The 18,861-nt window shown below is 43.8% G+C and overlaps 1 protein-coding gene across 1 annotated transcript in view; it reads right to left on the minus strand.

The window, feature by feature from the left end:
- The window catches only part of LOC126092253 (E3 ubiquitin-protein ligase TRIM9), a 279,511-nt gene that overhangs the window by 158,632 nt on the left and 102,018 nt on the right, over window positions 1-18,861 (minus strand). Inside the window, exons 2-4 of the mRNA XM_049907764.1 lie at window positions 14,716-14,811; window positions 11,606-11,839; window positions 7,383-7,539 (exon numbers count right to left, since the gene is read on the minus strand). Of these exons, the coding sequence (XP_049763721.1) occupies window positions 7,383-7,539; window positions 11,606-11,839; window positions 14,716-14,811 (487 nt within the window). The remainder of the gene's footprint in view (window positions 1-7,382; window positions 7,540-11,605; window positions 11,840-14,715; window positions 14,812-18,861) is intronic.

The raw sequence follows: 18,861 nt of genomic DNA on the forward strand, positions 1-18,861 counted from the left end.
GCGGTATTTTTAACTACCATAACTGTCACATTTGCGCCGATATCAATCCTAATGCAACACACGTATAAGTAACGTTATACGTTGAACGTCTGGGCAGGACTGCTCGGAGACCGCATAATTGGACCCCACTTCTTACCACAGACACTAACCGGACAGCAGTACATGCGGTTTCTGCGGACTGTACTTCCAGATGCACATGATGATGTCCTACTGAACCAATACCTGAAAATGTGGTTCATGCATGACGGAGCTCCAGTAAAGTTTCATTTACGAGTGTGCCGGCTGCTAACTCGGACGTATGGTCGTCATTGGATAGGTGTGCCATGGCCTCTAAGGTCTCCGGATTTTAATCCCGTGGATTTCTGTGTGGAGTCACGTCAAAAGCCTGGTCTACGCTACCGAGGTCAACTCTTGTGAGGAATTACACTTGCGCATTGAAGCAGCCGTGAATTATTTACAGAATTCCCCGGGACTGCCTGACAGGATTCGTAACTCATTCCAGAGACGATTTCAGCGTTCCATTCAGACATTCAGACGCGTGGAAAACATGTCGAAAATATGCTGTATTTCGACAACGGTTGATTTGTGTTCCCATGTTTAAAAAAAAATGGTTCAAATGGCTCTGAGCACTATGGGACTTAACACCTGAGGTCATCAGTCCCCTAGAACTTAGAACTACTTAAACCTAACTAATCTAAGGACATCAAAAACATTCATGCCCGAGGCAGGATTCGAACCTGCGATCGTAGCGGTCGCGCGGTTCCAGACTGACGCGCCTAGAACCGCTCGGCCACACCGGCCGGCTCCCATGTTTATTGGAGCTTTTTAGTTACTTTTTGCCTGTACTTTTCATGTGTGAATTATTGACCATCGCTTCTGAAACACCCTGAATACATCCAGTATTTGAGAACGAGAGCACTTACCGACTTTAAACAAACCTTACACAAGATTTCAGACCTTTCTGAAACTTTTTCTCGCGGACACCTCCCTACACCATAAAATAACGAAACAAAAATGAGAAATGTTTATCGCTTACTAGATTTTTGATGTCATGCAGTACAATTTCAGTTCCTGGCATGATGATATAATTTATGACTTCTTTGTTACTAACTCCGTTCGAAAAAAATTTGCAAACCGTATCCACGTATAGCACTAAATGTACACGGAGATGACAACAGCCATGGGACAGCGGTATGCATATACCCCGACGCAGATGGCGGTACTATAGCGTACACAAGATATAACAGGGTATTGCTCGGATTCTATGTCGTGGCAGTTTTAGGTGGGGTCGTTTGATTTATGGTTGCTGAAGTTACCGGTAGAGGTCGGGCCTGTCCCACCTCTTTTACAGCTCTACCAACCATTACCGAATGCCTCGTGTGATCTCCGTTTTGTTTTGCTTTGTGTTGTGCGTTCCTTGTTGCTCGTCGCCTATTTTGAATCTCAGTGCGAATTGGTGCTCGTAAAATTATGCTTAATGTGACGGAGGGCTGCGAGATAGAATTGAAAGCAGAAAGCTGCTATACATCCTACCACTCAAGCCCGTAAGATAGCTGCCACTTACACGCGCAAAAGTGTACGAACATTAGATAGAATTACGAAGTTTGCAAGCTGTCATCCAGGCGAATCGCCTGATAGCCCAGGAAAGAAAAGGTCAGTTTTAGTTGTAATTTGTACTGTACAAGTGTAAAGTTGTTTATATTCAACAATGCTTCCAACTAGGCAGCTGCTAGGTTGAAATTACTTTATTTTTATTTTGTTTTACTTAGGAAGAGACGCAGTGATACTCAAGAAGAAGTCACCGAATTCAGTAAATTAGTTAAAAGGAATACCATAGCGGAGTTCTACACACAATAGAAAGTAGTACCTAGCGTGGCAAAACTTCTTCCAGTGCTGCGTGAGAAGGTAAATTGTAGATGGGGCAGTACCTCATTAAAAACTTTACTAAAGTCGATGTGATTCTTGTGGAAATCATTAATGAACAATCGAAATCTCTTGTTAGAAAGTGGTGACATTGTTCTATGGCCGTCCTTGCACACATGAAGAGCATCAGGAAAGCTCAACAAATATTTCTTAGGGAATGAGATTCTCACTCTGCAGCGGAGTGTGCGCTGATATGAAACTTCCTGGCAGATTAAAACTGTGTGCCCGACCGAGACTCGAACTCGGGACCTTTGCCTTTCGCGGGCAAGTGCTCTACCATCTGAGCCACCGAAGCATGACTCACGCCCGGTACTCACAGCTTTACTTCTGCCAGTATCTCGTCTCCTACCTTCCAAACTTTACAGAAGCTCTTCTGCGAACCTTGCAGAACTAGCAATCCTGAAAGAAAGGATACTGCGGAGATATGGCTTAGCCACAGCCTGGGGGATGTTTCCAGAATGAGATTCTCACTCTGCAGCGGAGTGTGCGCTGATATGAAATTTCCTGGAAGATTAAGACTGTGTGCCCGACCGAGACTCGAACTCGGGACCTTTGCCTTTCACGGGCAAGTATCTGCAAGGTTCGCAGAAGAGCTTCTGTAAAGTTTGGAAGGTAGGAGACGAGATACTAGCAGAAGTAAAGCTGTGAGTACCGGGCGTGAGTCGTGCTTCGGTAGCTCAGATGGTAGAGCACTTGCCCGCGAAAGGCAAAGGTCCCGAGTTCGAGTCTCGGTCGGGCACACAGTTTTAATCTGCCAGGAAGTTTCAAATATTTTTTATCTTGATGAGTCGTGGATTGATAGCAATCTGACATGCAGCAAATACTGCCAGAACCCACAAGATGAATTGGTTGTTATGATGTGGAAAGTACCTCCAGAAGGATGATAGTGGCAAGTGTTGGTTGAAAGACGGGTTAGTGAAGGAAGAGGAGCTAAAGTCTGGACGAAATCGACGCAAGGAGATTGTCATGGCCAAACGAACTCAGAGAATTGCGAGAAGTTGTTTTCGGAGATGTTACTCCAAAATCTTCCGCAAAATTCTGTCACTATTATGGACAATGAGCCGTATCATTGTAAGCGGGTGGACAAAACAACAAATTCAGTATACTATCCAAGGGTGGCGATGGTAGAATGATTGCGAAAAAGGAAGTTAAATGCAATGACAGAATGACAAAGGCTGAGATGTATGCTCTTGTGCAGGCGAATAAACCGAGTGAAAAGATCGTGGTTCGCCTACCGCCGTACAACTGCGACCTGAACGCAGTTGAACTTACATGGTCGAAAATTAATCAGTACGTGAGGGAGCACAACATCTCTGACGACATGTTTGCAGCCAATCTAAAAAAACTGACGGACAATGCATTCAGATCTGTCACTGCAAACGTTTGGGAAGGGTACTGCAGAAAAGTGCAAAAGGTGGACCATGATTACAGGAGGCGCGATGGCGTAGTAGTGATTGCAGTTGGCGACATTGTTATACGTACTGATGACTCCAGAGAGGACTCATCTAATACAGACAGGAGGGCTGATCCCGCACGGACACAGCAGATAATGAGTCTTCACGTACCGACACGGCCGAGAGTGACCGTGAAAGTGCCTAAAATAATTCTTCAGACTGTATCATGCAGTATGTAAAGGTTGTATAAATTGAATTACATCGGTTTTCTATAATAAACTGTGTTTGTCTGCAATTTATATCATTTCTGATACCTGTTACGCACTTTGTAACGATAGATCTCTTCACTGGTTTCGGCATTCACTATCACCACGCTTCACATCTGCTTTCACTGAAGCGCGACACACGGGTGTGGACTGCACGCCCTGGGAGGGGGAGGCGCGCCTCTTCTCCCCTCTACGGCCGCAGTCCTCGTTTGTTTACGCCCGCGGCCGACTGCCACGATATAGTCCAATTAATAATGCATTGGCGGAGCTGTTATTCGTACTCAGGTTATTCATGTGAAAAGAAGTCCGATACGATTATGGCCGCACGAAGGACGTAACAAACTCTTAATGCGGAATGGTAGTCGGCGCTAGACGCATGGGACATTATATTTCGGAAATCGTTAGTCAGATGCACGGTGTCAAGTCTGTGCTGAGAATACCACATTTCAGATATTATCTATCACTACGGACAACACTGTGGCCGACAGTCTTCACTTAACGAGCGAGAGCAGCGGTGTTAGCGTAGAGTAAAAAATAAAAAAAATTCAAATGGCTCTCAGCACTATGGGACTTAACATCTGAGGTCATCAGTCCCCTAGACTTAGAACTACTTAAACCTAACTAACATAAGGACATCACACACATCCAGGCAGGATTCGAACCTACGACCGTAGCAGCAGCGCTGTTCCGGAGTGAAGCGCCTAGAACCGCTCGGTCAGACGGCCGGCTCCGTAGAATCGTCGGTGCTAACAGACAAGCAAAACTGCCTGGTATAACCGTGGGAATCAATGGGGACTACGACGAACGCGCAGCGAAATTTGGCGTTTAATGGGCTACGGCAGCAGATGACAGACACGATACCGCCTGCAGCATCTCGCTTGTGTTCGTCACCATATCGGTTGGATCCGAGGCAACTGGAAATCCGTGGCCTGGTCAGATGAGTGCAGATTTCAGCTGCTAAGAGCTGATGGTAGCGTTCGAGTCATCTGTGCAAGCTGGTGGTGGCTCCATAGCGGTGTGGGCCACATTTAAACGGAATGGATGGTGTCCTCCGGTCGAACTGAACCAATCATTAACTTGGAAATGGAAATGTCGTATGGCTAGGACCTCCCGTCGGGTAGACCGTTCACCTGGTGCAGGTCTTTCGATTTGACGCCACTTCGGCGACCTGCGCGTCGATGGGGATGAAATGATGATGATTAGGACAACACAACACCCAGTCCCTGAGCGGAGAAAATCTCCGACCCAGTTGAAATGGTTATTCTCGGCTATCTGGAGACAATTTGCAGCCATTCATGGGCTTCACGTCCCCAAACAACGATGGAATTTTAGTTGATGACATTGCGCCAAGTCAACTTGTCTTGAAGAACTTTCTGGACAACTTCCTGGATCTGGGCACTCAGATCGTCCGACATGACTCCTGTCTAGTATTTATGGAAAATAATCGAAAGGTCACTACATGCACAAAATCCAGCACCGGCAACACTCTCGCAATTATGGGCGGCTACAGAGGCACCATGGCTCGGTATTTCTGCAGAGGACTTCTAACGATTTGTTGAGTCCGTGCCACGTCATGTTGCTGCAGTACGCAGGGGAAAAAAGGTCCAGAACGATATTAAGGGTATCTTATGACTCTTGTTATCGCAGTGTACTTGCCAAATTATATCAATGTACAACACCTTTTTCAGGAGATATGACGTCATAAACACTGAGATACGTGAGACGAATTTTTCTTAAAACGAACCGCTCTTTACGAGAGTACACTCATCCAGTGTTTGATAATGAGAGTACTTAACGACCTTTAACCTTCTTGAAACATACACTCCTGGAAATTGAAATAAGAACACCGTGAATTCATTTTCCCAGGAAGGGGAAACTTTATTGACACATTCCTGGGGTCAGATACATCACATGATCACACTGACAGAACCACAGGCACATAGACACAGGCAACAGAGCATGCACAATGTCGGCACTAGTACAGTGTATATCCACCTTTCGCAGCAATGCAGGCTGCTATTCTCCCATGGAGACGATCGTAGAGATGCTGGATGTAGTCCTGTGGAACGGCTTGCCATGCCATTTCCACCTGGCGCCTCAGTTGGACCAGCGTTCGTGCTGGAAGTGCAGACCGCGTGAGACGACGCTTCATCCAGTCCCAAACATGCTCAATGGGGGACAGATCCGGAGATCTTGCTGGCCACGGTAGTTGACTTACACCTTCTAGAGCACGTTGGGTGGCACGGGATACATGCGGACGTGCATTGTCCTGTTGGAACAGCAAGTTCCCTTGCCGGTCTAGGAATGGTAGAACGATGGGTTCGATGACGGTTTGGATGTACCGTGCACTATTCAGTGTCCCCTCGACGATCACCAGTGGTGTACGGCCAGTGTAGGAGATCGCTCCCCACACCATGATGCCGGGTGTTGGCCCTGTGTGCCTCGGTCGTATGCAGTCCTGATTGTGGCGCTCACCTGCACGGCGCCAAACACGCATACGACCATCATTGGCACCAAGGCAGAAGCGACTCTCATCGCTGAAGACGACACGTCTCCATTCGTCCCTCCATTCACGCCTGTCGCGACACCACTGGAGGCGGGCTGCACGATGTTGGGGCGTGAGCGGAAGACGGCCTAACGGTGTGCGGGACCGTAGCCCAGCTTCATGGAGACGGTTGCGAATGGTCCTCGCCGATACCCCAGGAGCAACAGTGTCCCTAATTTGCTGGGAAGTGGCGGTGCGGTCCCCTACGGCACTGCGTAGGATCCTACGGTCTTGGGTTGCATCCGTGCGTCGCTGCGGTCCGGTCCCAGGTCGACGGGCACGTGCACCTTCCGCCGGCCACTGGCGACAACATCGATGTACTGTGGAGACCTCACGCCCCACGTGTTGAGCAATTCGGCGGTACGTCCACCCGGCCTCCCGCATGCCCACTATACGCCCTCGCTCAAAGTCCGTCAACTGCACATACGGTTCACGTCCACGCTGTCGCGGCATGCTACCAATGTTAAAGACTGCGATGGAGCTCCGTATGCCGCGGCAAACTGGCTGACACTGACGGCGGCGGTGCACAAATGCTGCGCAGCTAGCGCCATTCGACGGCCAACACCGCGGTTCCTGGTGTGTCCGCTGTGCCGTGCGTGTGATCATTGCTTGTACAGCCCTCTCGCAGTGTCCGGAGCAAGTATGGTGGGTCTGACACACCGGTGTCAATGTGTTCATTTTTCCATTTCCAGGAGTGTAGTTTCGAACCTTTCCTAAACTTGTCCTTTATGCATGTGTAATTCTCAGTGAATAACACGGAGTTAATGAAATCAATATAGTTAAGGTTTTGTTTCTTCATGTCATCCAACATTTTATGATTTTTTATACGTAAGAGATCCATTCTCTATCAGGGGATTGCTGGTATTTATTAACTACACCTTACCCCATCGTTAAGTCACCAAGTGACAAGGTAATTTCGTAGGATGTCTTGCTAAAGTCTTTCAGGGTTTTCAAATACTCTTAACGAATTGTTACCTCTGGAGAAGAATGTATGCTGTTGTGAAATTTCCTGACAGGTTAGAGTTTAGTCCCAAAGAGCAAGTGTGCAGTTTGGAAAGTAGTGGTGCCTGGACACAGCGGTAGTTAAGAGTTATTTCCCTAAAAACAGAAGAGTCGAGATTCCAGTTCAAGTTCAGCGTACAGTTTCAAACCTGCCAGGAAGTTTCGCTAAGTATGCTTTGATACTGGAAGCTCCGTTCCACTGACCAGCCACTCGTCGCACTGTCTGGGTGGAAGTGGGCAGCGGAAACTTACGCTTCATCTGGATGAAGTTGAGCTGCTCGATGGCTCGCAGCACAGACTTGTCGTCCAGCGTGAGGTCGAACTCGTGGCTGAGGCGGGGCGACGCGACCACGTCCTTGTGCCACGTGATGTCCACGTTCGCCACGCGGTTGATCAGCATCGAGCCCACCTGTGGAAAGACACACCTAAGTAAATGTATCCCTGAAACAATGATACTTTCGTGTGGTTCGTTGGCCTGGTGCATGTCTTTCAGTTGGACACCACATCCGTGACTCTCTTGTCTCTAAGCTACCCCAGTTATCCAACGATAGAAAGGAGGCCTACAATTTATCGTTGAATCTGAACCACGTACCGTTCCTCGCGATCCATCATATCATTAAGAGGTGAACGCTAGGTTAAAACGCAGACAGAAAAATTCGTGATCCCACCCAGATTAAATCCTGCGACCTCACGGTTTCCAGGCACGAGCTTTAATACGAGTACTAGACCACCAGGCCTGACGATGCTATATTGGTAACATTTCATTGGTGTAGTCGGAATACGAAGCGTAGACATAAAATTTTAACAATCTCTTCGAAAAAGTAAACTTACGCATTCCTCTCTCTCTCTCTCTCTCTCTCTCTCTCTCTCTCTATCTCTATCTATCTATCTATCTCTCTGTCTGTCTTTTTCCTTTCTTCAGTTTCATTCCTGCAGTCCACGCCGCTAGAGGAATCAAAACAAAACTGTACAGCCCAGTGCCCGATGATACAGTTGAGTATTGTGTGGTGATTCGTTTTCTTCATTTAGAGGGGAAAAACGCTGCAACAGTTCATGCTGACATAATATACTCTTTGCAGGGCATCCACAACTGTTGCTAAAAATTTTCATGATGAATAAATATGCTGTAGCTGTACTTGACAAATTATGTATTAAGATAAAATCGTACACACAGAATTTAAAGGCCATCTTGAGGCGCTGGGAAAAAAAAGAAAGAAACTGTGACAGATAGGACATATAATTTATCAACATGAAAAGGGTTCATTTAGATGTGAATATAAATTTAAATTTATGAAGCAGGATGCGAGATGCTGTGTGGGTGAGGCATGAAAAGGTTCTTTGAGCTAACCGGTACCACAAAGAGTAAACTGGGCCTAACCAGAAAAACCACCAATGTATCAACAGGCAAATACTCATCACCAGCTTAATGTAACCTACATACCAACTTTGAACGACCAGACATTAGGCATAGGCTTAAGAAAGAAAAAGTAAGCGTGAATGCTGCAGAATGCCAATTTGTGAACCTCGTAGGTAACGTATCATGTAAGTATACTGAGGCGACTCATTGCAGTTCATGTTTCAGTGAGCTAACCGGTCTCACTGCATGTCTACAACATGCGACGGGCTGGGTACATACTTGGTAAGCTACTTTTGAGGTATACAGATTGGCATTCTATGGCATTTATGCCTTCATTTTACTTTATTAAGCCTATGCCACATGTTTGGTCGTTCAAAGTTTATTTTTAGGTTACATTAGGCTGGCAACGCGTGTTTATTTACTGATATATTCATGATCTTTTCAGTTAGGCCTCATTCACCCAGTGTGGTACTGCTTGTCTCAAAAAACGTTTTCATGCCCCACCTGCACTGGATCTCGTATGCTAAATTTTGTGGATTTTTTACATGGCTGGTACGATTTTCTCGTGCGCAATCAAGGTATGACAAGATATTCACATTGTATGAATCCTTTTAAATTAATTTTAATAATAGTATCTCTCTTAGTTTCTCATCTGTTTCTAACGCATGAAGATGGGATTTACATCCTGAAACGTGGGTTACTTTATCTAAATAAACGATTTGTCCAGTATAACTGGAGCGGATTTATTCATCACGAAAAATTCATACTGAGTGGGTGAAAGTGGAGAGCAACAATGTAGCATAATATGATACAGTGGTCATGTGGTGCAGACGATTCCAGTGTGGTCAGAAAAGTCCGAATAAAGAAGAATGAAGAGGCCGACCATCTCTCTGTGAAGAAACAAGAATCACAAAAGAAATGGAGGTCTTGTGGTAGAAGATCAGCGACTCACAAATGAGACAAAAGTTAAACTAATGCATGGATCAGTTTTCGATATCTTGTGCGACTTTTTGAACATGATGAATGTCGAAGCTCACTGTGTTCCGTGACAGCCAACACCCACTGAAGAAGTCCGCTGAATCGAGGTAACATCGGAAATTTTGCACTTGTGTCAAGCCAATAGAGATAACTTCTTTAGACACAAAATCATCATTGACGAGTGCTAGGTGTATCGCTACGATCCCAATACAAAACAACAAAGCAAGAAGTGGAAAGATGTGGATCCACTACCGCCGAAGAAGGATCACCCATCGACAATGTGCCAGCTCATTCTGCACAGAGCACCTCGGACGACAAAACCATTGCTTGGCAGTAATTTCTTGAACGACACGTTTGAACGATGAATATGCAGACTTCTACAATCAAGGTCACCTCAAAGTCAGCCATCATCACGAAAAACGTGTCTCCTTGAAGGGTGAATGTACATTGTATCATGGCCGCAGTTATATATTCTGGAGGTGATAAAACGCCTTAAGTTACTCTCACGGGAAACGGACAGCAAGTTGCAACTGGTGCAGCAAGTTCTGATTCCTTGCAGGCATCCGGGTAGAAACGTAGTCCTACCAACTCACCTCCATTACAGACACAGTCCTACGATGCCTGGTAACAATAATCCGATGAGTTCGCTAGTGAATCCGGTGCAGGAGCTCGGAATGTTAAAGGGTAAGGCTTGGAAATCGGATGTGGTCCTTTCAAAGAGCCGATCTTGGAAATTGGCCATGTGGTATTTACAGAAACTATGGAAACCATAAATATAAGTGATTAGACAAAGCCTTGAAAGTCAGTATCCCCATACGTGAGTCTGGTGTCGCATCTACCACACTACGCATGGTTACCTATTAATTTGATAGGACCCATCATATGTAGCAGTTGTGGTAGACAAACATCGTTATCCTACTTTTCTGCAGTGACATGTCCAGTTCGCTATGGAGAAGGTAGTCCACATATTTGACAATGGTACAATAGGGAAACAGTTATAATATATGTGGGCACTCATGCAACAGATGTGGGCAGTTGCCTGACAGATGCAGGCAGTTGCTAAGAAGAAAATGTGGCCACAGCACTCATACTTTTAAAATCATTAGTTTTATAGCTCTTCAAGTATTTTCAAACAATTTAACCTCCTCTATCATAGCGGACATTATTTGTTATTTTATTACTACTATACACCTTGACTATTTTATAGTATGATATGCACCAGCGTATGACTACCTTGACATGTGCTGAAACACCTACAAGAATGACAAAAATATCCCAAAATAGTTGCACAGCAAGGCAGATGGTTCCAGAAGACACAATTGTGTACTAGGAATGCAGTTTCCCAACAGACTTACTCAACAATCACACAGTTCCCCAACAGGTAGGCTGTTACACAACAAAAGCAAATCACAACAATAGGCAGTTAGTACTCCTACTGACAGTTTCACAACAAACTTATAGTTGCATGAGAGATGTGTGTCTGCACAATGGCCAATTGCATAACAGTTAACTGACCAATAGACAGTTGATTAACAGATGGTTGATCAACAAATGGTTGATCAACAGATGACGGATCAACAACAGATTGGTGATCAATCAACAGATGCCTGATCAACAAGTGACTGATCAACAGATGACCCATCAGCAGTCAGTTGATCAACAGACAGTTGATCAGCAAATAGTTGATCAACAGATTGTTGATTAACAGATGGTTGATCAACAGATGGTTGATCAACAGATGGTTGATCAACAGATGGTTGATCAACAGATCATTGAGCAACAGACATTTGAGCAACAGACATTTGAGCAACAGACATTTGAGCGACAGACAGTTGAGTGACAGACAGTTGAGTGACAGACAGTTGAGTGACAGACTGTTGAGTAACAAATGGTTGAGTAACAGGTCATTGAGTAACAGGCAGTTGAGAAACAGACGGTTGAGCAACTGATGGTTAGGCTACAGACAGATGAGCAACAGACAGTTCTGCAAAATACCTTCTGCAGGATAGAAAAATCAATTACCAGTAGTCCATTACCAATGAGGCCCATCCTGTATTAGCAAATTAAAAAAGTTGGTCAGCCCTAGACGTAAACATAAAGGCATTACTTATAGATGTACTAAGTTTTGCAGTATGCTGACCTGCAGGAACGCCGCCGAGTCGGTCTCCTTGAGGGCCTCTATGCAGAACTGGAGGAGGCCGGTGGTGCCCTGGAGGCGGCACGTGCAGGCCGACACCTGGTCGCGCAGCGCCCGCAGCTTCAGCTCGCGCTGCTGCCTCACGAACTCCAGCAGCTGAGCGCGCCGCGCCTCGATCGCCTCGATGAGCGCATCGCACTGCGCCGACACCGTCGCCTCAAACTCCGCACAGTTCTCCTGGTAGGCACAAGCAGTCAACGCCTTTTCTCGGTATGGACTATCACACACAATCCAGCGAAGGCAAACTAGAAAGCAAATACACAGGCTTTTTTTCATTTTTAATATCTTATTATTATTATGTAAAAGACTGAGCGAAAACAGAATTACTACTTCTCATAGCAAGATTTGACGCCACCTAGTGGTGTTTCGGGCACATGACACAGTAGGGAAAGGAAATGAAAAAATATAAGCGGAGCAGAGGGTTTGGAACATTTACCTCAATGGGGTGACCATTTCTATGGACGGACATTTCTGCAGAGTCTCGTGCTCTTTCTGGGATAAGCAGCTTATTGTAGGTAGTCTATGAGTTGACGAAGCCACTGAATGTGAAAGAAAAATATCTGGCTGTGGTGAGAGACTCATTGTAGTGTACTGAGAGGTCTAGGTTTGGTCAGAATGTGACAGTTCGGTTTTTAGTTGGTGTGGCCAACGAACGTGCAAGGAATAATCCTCGTTGTAACACACTGATGTGTAGCTTACACCGAGGTCTAGGTTAGTTAAAAATGTGACCGTTTGGTTGTGAGCTGGTTAGGCCAGCGAATATGAAAGCGAAAAACCACCTGTACTATCTTGGACTCAGCAGAAATGTCAACACACTGTATCTCCACACAAATGTCACTCGCACAACTGTCACAAACTCGAACGTGGACGGATAGAAAATCATTCTATCGACGGTACGGGCCTCAGGTGGGAGAATCCACTGACAGTAATATCAGAAATTGAGTCCGCCTTGATGCAAAACACCTTGTTGTTCGTTTATTTTTTTAGTATCCCAAAATAGTTTCGGCGACAAATATCACGATCATCAGTGGCTTTTTTTAATGGTTGTACAAACACAGTAAAACATTATTACAATTTTACAATTCGTCTTTTTAAGTATAGTTTTCTATTGATACTTTCATACTACCTTATTTATTGTATGTTACAGCATGTTTTAAGCAATTATTGACGCTGTTTGCGACACATTTTCTGTGCTCTTTTTTACTGTTGCAGTCTTTTTACTTAGCGAACATCACGTCATCTGCAACCATGTGAGCGGCTGTTGGTAAACAAATACTAAAAATGGTTCAAAGGGCTCTGAGCACTATGGGACTCAACTGCTGAGGTCATTAGTCCCCTACAACTTAGAACTAGTTAAACCTAACTAACCTAAGGACATCACAAACATCCATGCCCGAGGCAGGATTCGAACCTGCGACCGTAGCGGTCTTGCAGTTCCAGACTGCAGCGCCTTTAACCGCACGGTCACTTCGGCCGGCTACAAATACGAAAAGGTGAACTTCGTATATACTGCTGACATACGAAGTTCACCTTTTAGTACTTGCTTATCAACAGCCGCTCACATGGTTGCAGATGACGTGATGTTCGCTAAGTAAAAAGACTGCAACAGTAAAAAAGAGCACAGAAAATGTGTCGCAAACAGCGTCAATAATTGCTTAAAACATGCTGTAACATACAATAAATAAGGTAGTATGAAAGTATCAATAGAAAACTATACTTAAAAAGACGAATTGTAAAATTGTAATAATGTTTTACTGTGTTTGTACAACCATTAAAAAAAGCCACTGATGGTCGTGATATTTGTCGCCGAAACTATTTTGGGATACTAAAAAAATAAACGAACAACAAGGTGTTTTGCATCAAGGCGGACTCAATTTCTGATATTACTGTTTTTCTATGCAAACACGGACCAAATGGAAGAGTTCCAAGATAACATTATTGAATCCACTGATATAAGCGACTTTAACACAGGACAGATTGTAATGGCTCGACACTTGGAACTGGCCAGCTCCGAAACGACGAAGCTGGTTGGCTCCTCGCGTGCTACTGTCGTGAGCATATGTGAAACCTGGTTCAAGGATAGAGAAACCATGGGCAGGTGACAAGGTATTGGCGGTCCACTCATCATAGAACGTAGGGGTTGCCTCCTAGGTATAGCAGGATAAGCAGTGATCAGTGGCAGGTATGACAACAGAGTTTAGTACTGGTGCAGGCACGGTTGTTCCGAAACACAGCGATCGGCGCCGATTTTGAACGTGGGGTCTGCAGTAGACGACCCCCCTTTTCTCATGCTGACCCAGTGATATAGCAAAGATGATTGCAATGGACATGGAACCCTCGAAATTGGACCATGGATCAATGACAACGTGTCACCTGGTCGAATGAATCACTTTTGTTGTTACACCAGATAGATGGTTGGATCCAGGTAAGCTGTGGTGGACTGTCGTCCACTCGAACAGCTACTTGAAACATGAGCCACGTCACAAAAGTAGATCGGTAGCGAAGTATTATGCGAAGGGGGATATTCATCTGGACTTCCATGGTACCTGTGGTAGTAATCTAAGACACCAGGATATCTTTAGACAACTTGAACATTATTGGGGACCACCTATACCCGATAATGCTTTATGCCTTCCCTAAAAGCGTTGGCATTTTCCAGCAGGATAACTGTCCGTGTCACAAGTCCAGAATCGTGCTACAGTGGTTTGAGGAGCGTGATAGTGAACTCACTTGATTGTGTTTGCCACCAGATTCGCCTGATCTGAACACGCTTGACTACGTCTGGGTCGCTATAGTGTTCCAGCTCCGTTCCCACAAATCATTAACCCATAGTTTACTGAAACTGCGTGGCCTGTGCTTACAAATGTGATGCCGCATGCGAAGGACCTGTCGAACAAATACTACGCAGAACAGCTACTGCACTGTGCTCCAAGAACGGACGAACACGCTGTTGAGTAAATGGCTATAATGTTTTGGCGCCTCAGTGTATCTCAGCCTCCATTCAACTAGTGGTATGTACATCATATGAGAGGCATGTTAGTGTGAGTACTCACGTTCACTTTATCGCTCATGCCCTTGAGCCGCTGTATGAACTCCGTGGTAGAGCGGGCTTTCTCAGACAGCTGCTGCAGGTTCTGCGACAGCTCCGTCTGCAAGACAGAAAGACAAAAATGTTAACACGGTGCTGACGATGCATTCGTCGCCGCAACTGAAATGGTACTTACATCTCCCCAAACATGCATCAACTAAAAACTGATCAAGAGATACACACATACATCTTAAATAATTTCTTGACTTTACCCTCCCACAGCAGGCCTCCAGTCCTTTTGTGATGGCCGTTTAACAGTATCATGATGTGAGTACAATATTCTGGAGAGATGACACACGAGCTACCGTGGATTTATATTCTTTACTCAATGTATGATGAATGCAAAAAATAATTTATTTCTTTAACTTATTCCATTTATTCTCAAGGTTGCTGACAGTTCGTCACTGAACAACAACGTACTGTATAGTGTCATTTGAGTTACATCATTTCGGTAACTAATCGTTCACATGAATAATTTATAAATTTTTAGAAATAACCAGCCAGAAAACTGAAGATAAGAAATGGATTTACTTCTCCGCAAGTACAATTGATGGGAAAAGGTTAACTATATTAACAACTGAAAGTGTCGGTGAAAATGATAAACCACGAAACATAATAAATTCTAAGATAAGACTAATTAATTCTTGCTAAATTGAGGGTTACCGTAGCACTTACTTCCGCCCATCCCTTCAATTGTAAGGATACTTGAGAAGTTGTAAGCAGCAAGACGAAAAGACTTTAAATTATAAAAACAAATAACTGGACTGCAATTTATCACGCATGTTCTTCCTTGTATATGATTCTTTTTCGTATAATAAATCAGTTTAAATAGTAACGAAGTTTACACAAAATACAGGCAAAAAAGCAATAAACGCTGGGAAATTTGAATGACGAAGTGTTAGTGTAATAAATACTGTTTATCGCTCACGTTTCACTTCCATATTAAGTTAGAAGTAATTTCTAAAACATTTCCTAACACACAAATTTATGATAGGAAAATCATTTACATAAATTGGGAGTGTGAGGGAACATACTGTAAATGCAATCTTTGAGAGTGTGGTGGTACTGCATTTTAAAAGGTAAAAAGGCTGAGCAAAACGCAAATACAAAAGGAGCAAACAGTTTTTCCTGGAAAAACTGTTTGTCCAGGAAATGCAGTACCACTACACTCTCAAAGATCGCATTTACAGTACGTTCCCTCACACTCCTCAATATTCCTGCATTTATTCATTTCTGTTTATGTTAGTGACATTGCTTAAGTTCCTTATATATTCTGTAGTTACATTGATCTTTCTTCTATTAATTGGTTTATGTACCACTCTCCATGTTTTCTACCTCTTGAAGTAGGCTTATCAAGTACTAATTTTATTTTATTTTATTAGTTTTGTTTATTAATAGAAACTGTTATGTAGGCATCCTGTTCTTTCTTTCTGTTAAAATTTCTTCCTGTCTACTCCGTTTTTATTTTTATTTATTTACTGTTTAAAATTTTTTACTTTTTACATTGCGTTACCACCACACTATCAAAAATTTTACTTACTGAGTGTTCCTGCTTCAGTGTGGAGGTGTGACTTCCATTTCAATGTTGTTTACAAACATTGTAACTTCTTTGGTGACAATACTGAGTAAAAGTCTGATGATGGCCTTGTAAGCCGAAAACCGGTTAACATAATAAAAGTAATATTGTAGAACAAAACCAAACTAGTGCTTTTCATTTATTATAATGTTGTTCTACCAAGAACCGACGGAAGATTCAGTTAACATATATCACTATCGTCGATTTGGAGTACGATTCTGGAACATATAAAGAGTTCGAATATTATGAAGAAAACAATGTATTGACACATACAGCTTGGATTCACAAGCAATCGCTGTTGTAAAACACAAGTAGCTAATTAATTCTAGATTTCAAGATAGATTTTGACACCATTCCTCACAAGTGACATCTAATCAAATTGAGTGCCCACGAAACATCGTCTCAGTTTAGCGAATGGAATAGTCATTTGCTGTTGGAAAGGTAGCAATTCGTATTAACTGACGGACATTCATCGAGTAAAACAGAAGTAATATGTGGCGTTCCCCAAGAAGGTCTTATAGGATATCTGCTGTTCATGATCTATATAAACGATTTAGGGGACAATCTGAGCAGCTATCTTAAATTGCTTGCAGATGATTCTGCCATCTATCGTCTTGTAAAGTCATCTGATGATCAAAACCAATGGCAAAATGATTTAGACAAGATATCTGTATTGTGCGAAATGTTGCAGTTAACTGTAAATAATGAAAAGCATGAAGTCATCCACATGACTACTAAATGGAACAGGCTAAATTTCGGTACACGATAAATTACACAAGTCTAAGCGATGTCAGTTCAGCTAAATACTTTGCGATTACAATCACAAGTAGCCGGCCGGTGTGGCCAAGCGGTTAAAGGCGCTACAGTCTGGAACCGCGTGACCGCTACGGTCGCAGGTTCGAATCCTGCCTCGGGCATGGATGTGTGTGATGTCCTTAGGTTAGTTAGGTTTAAGTAGTTCTAAGTTCTAGGGGACTGATGACCTTAGAAGTTAAGTCCCATAATGCTCAGAGCCATTTGAACCATTTGAACAATCACAAATAAATTCAATTAAAAGGCTCATATAGATACTGTTGTGTGAAAAGTGAACCGAAGACTGCGATTTATTGGCAGAACACTTAGAAAAAGCAACAGATCTAGTAAAGAGATTGCCCACACTACCTTGTCCGTCCTCTTCTTGAGTACTGTTGTCCGGTTTGGGATCTGGATCAGATAGGACTGACGGAGCGCCTCTAAAATCTCCAGAGAAGTGCATCTCGTTTTGTGTTATCGCGAAATAGGGAAGAGAGTGCCACGGATATGATACGCGAATTGGTGTGGCAATTACTAAAGCAAAGGCATTTTTCTTTCCCACGAGATTTTTTCACGAAATTTCAATTGTCAACTTTCTCTACACAATACGAAAATATTTAGTGGTTGAAGTGGCTCTGAGCACTAAGGGACTTAACTGTTGAGGTTATCAGTCCCCTAGAACTTAGAACTACTTAAACCTAACTAACCTAAGGACATCACACACATCCATGCTCGAGGCAGGATTCGAACCTGCGACCGTAGCGGTCGCGCGGTTTCAGACTGTAGCGCCTAGAACCACTCGGCCACTTCGGCCGACGAAAATATTTCATTGGCGCCCACCTACACAGGAAGAAATGAACATCACAATAGAATAAGAGAAATCAGATTTAAGTCTTCGTTTCTCCGCGTGCTGTTCGAGAGTGGAATAGTAGAGAAATGGTTTGAAGGTGATTCGATGAAGCCACTGCCAGGCAGTTAATTGTAAAATGCAGATGTAGATGTAAGTATGTATTGCGTGAGGGAAAAATTGTATTTATGGTGACTTTCTGGAACTTTCTGATCTCTTTGTCAGTCTGTGGAAAATGTTTCATTTAGTTGTTGTTGGTTCATAGAAAAACGTTAATCGTCGTCGTCATCACAACAATTCTCGTACCGTCTTTTTACTCTGTCATGTTGGTAAAAAAGAAAACCTGCATAAATGTTATTTTTATAATTAATTCCTCAAGCAGCGAAAAAGAAACGAGAGTACACCCACATACAATTAAATAACTGAACCTATTTGTCGACAAGATGGTTTTTAAACTTCCTGGCAGATTAAAACTGTGTGCCGGACCGAGACCCGAACTCGGGACCTTTGCCTTTCGCGGGCAAATGCTCTACCACTTGGTAGATTAAAACTGTGTGCCTGACCGAGACTCGAACTCGGGACCTTTGCCTTTCTACCACTTGGTAGAGCACTTGACCGCGAAAGGCAAAGATCCCGAGTTCGAGTCTCGGTCCGGCACACAATTTTAATCTCCCAGGAAGTTTCATATCAGCGCACACTCCGCTGTAGAGTGAAAATTTCATTCAAGATGATTTTTATTTGGCTTAGGCAACACGGTCGCTCTAAAACCCGAATTAATATTTGGTAAATAAGTAAATTTATAAACGTAACAGTAGACCACCTACGGCGTCGACGAAGCGTTAAATTATTTATCTCCCTCCCGCCTGCAGAGAGTGCAACACGAGAACGACGCACAC

The sequence above is a fragment of the Schistocerca cancellata genome, chromosome 7, assembly GCF_023864275.1.
Source record: "Schistocerca cancellata isolate TAMUIC-IGC-003103 chromosome 7, iqSchCanc2.1, whole genome shotgun sequence".
In the NCBI taxonomy this organism is placed as follows: domain Eukaryota; kingdom Metazoa; phylum Arthropoda; class Insecta; order Orthoptera; family Acrididae; genus Schistocerca; species Schistocerca cancellata.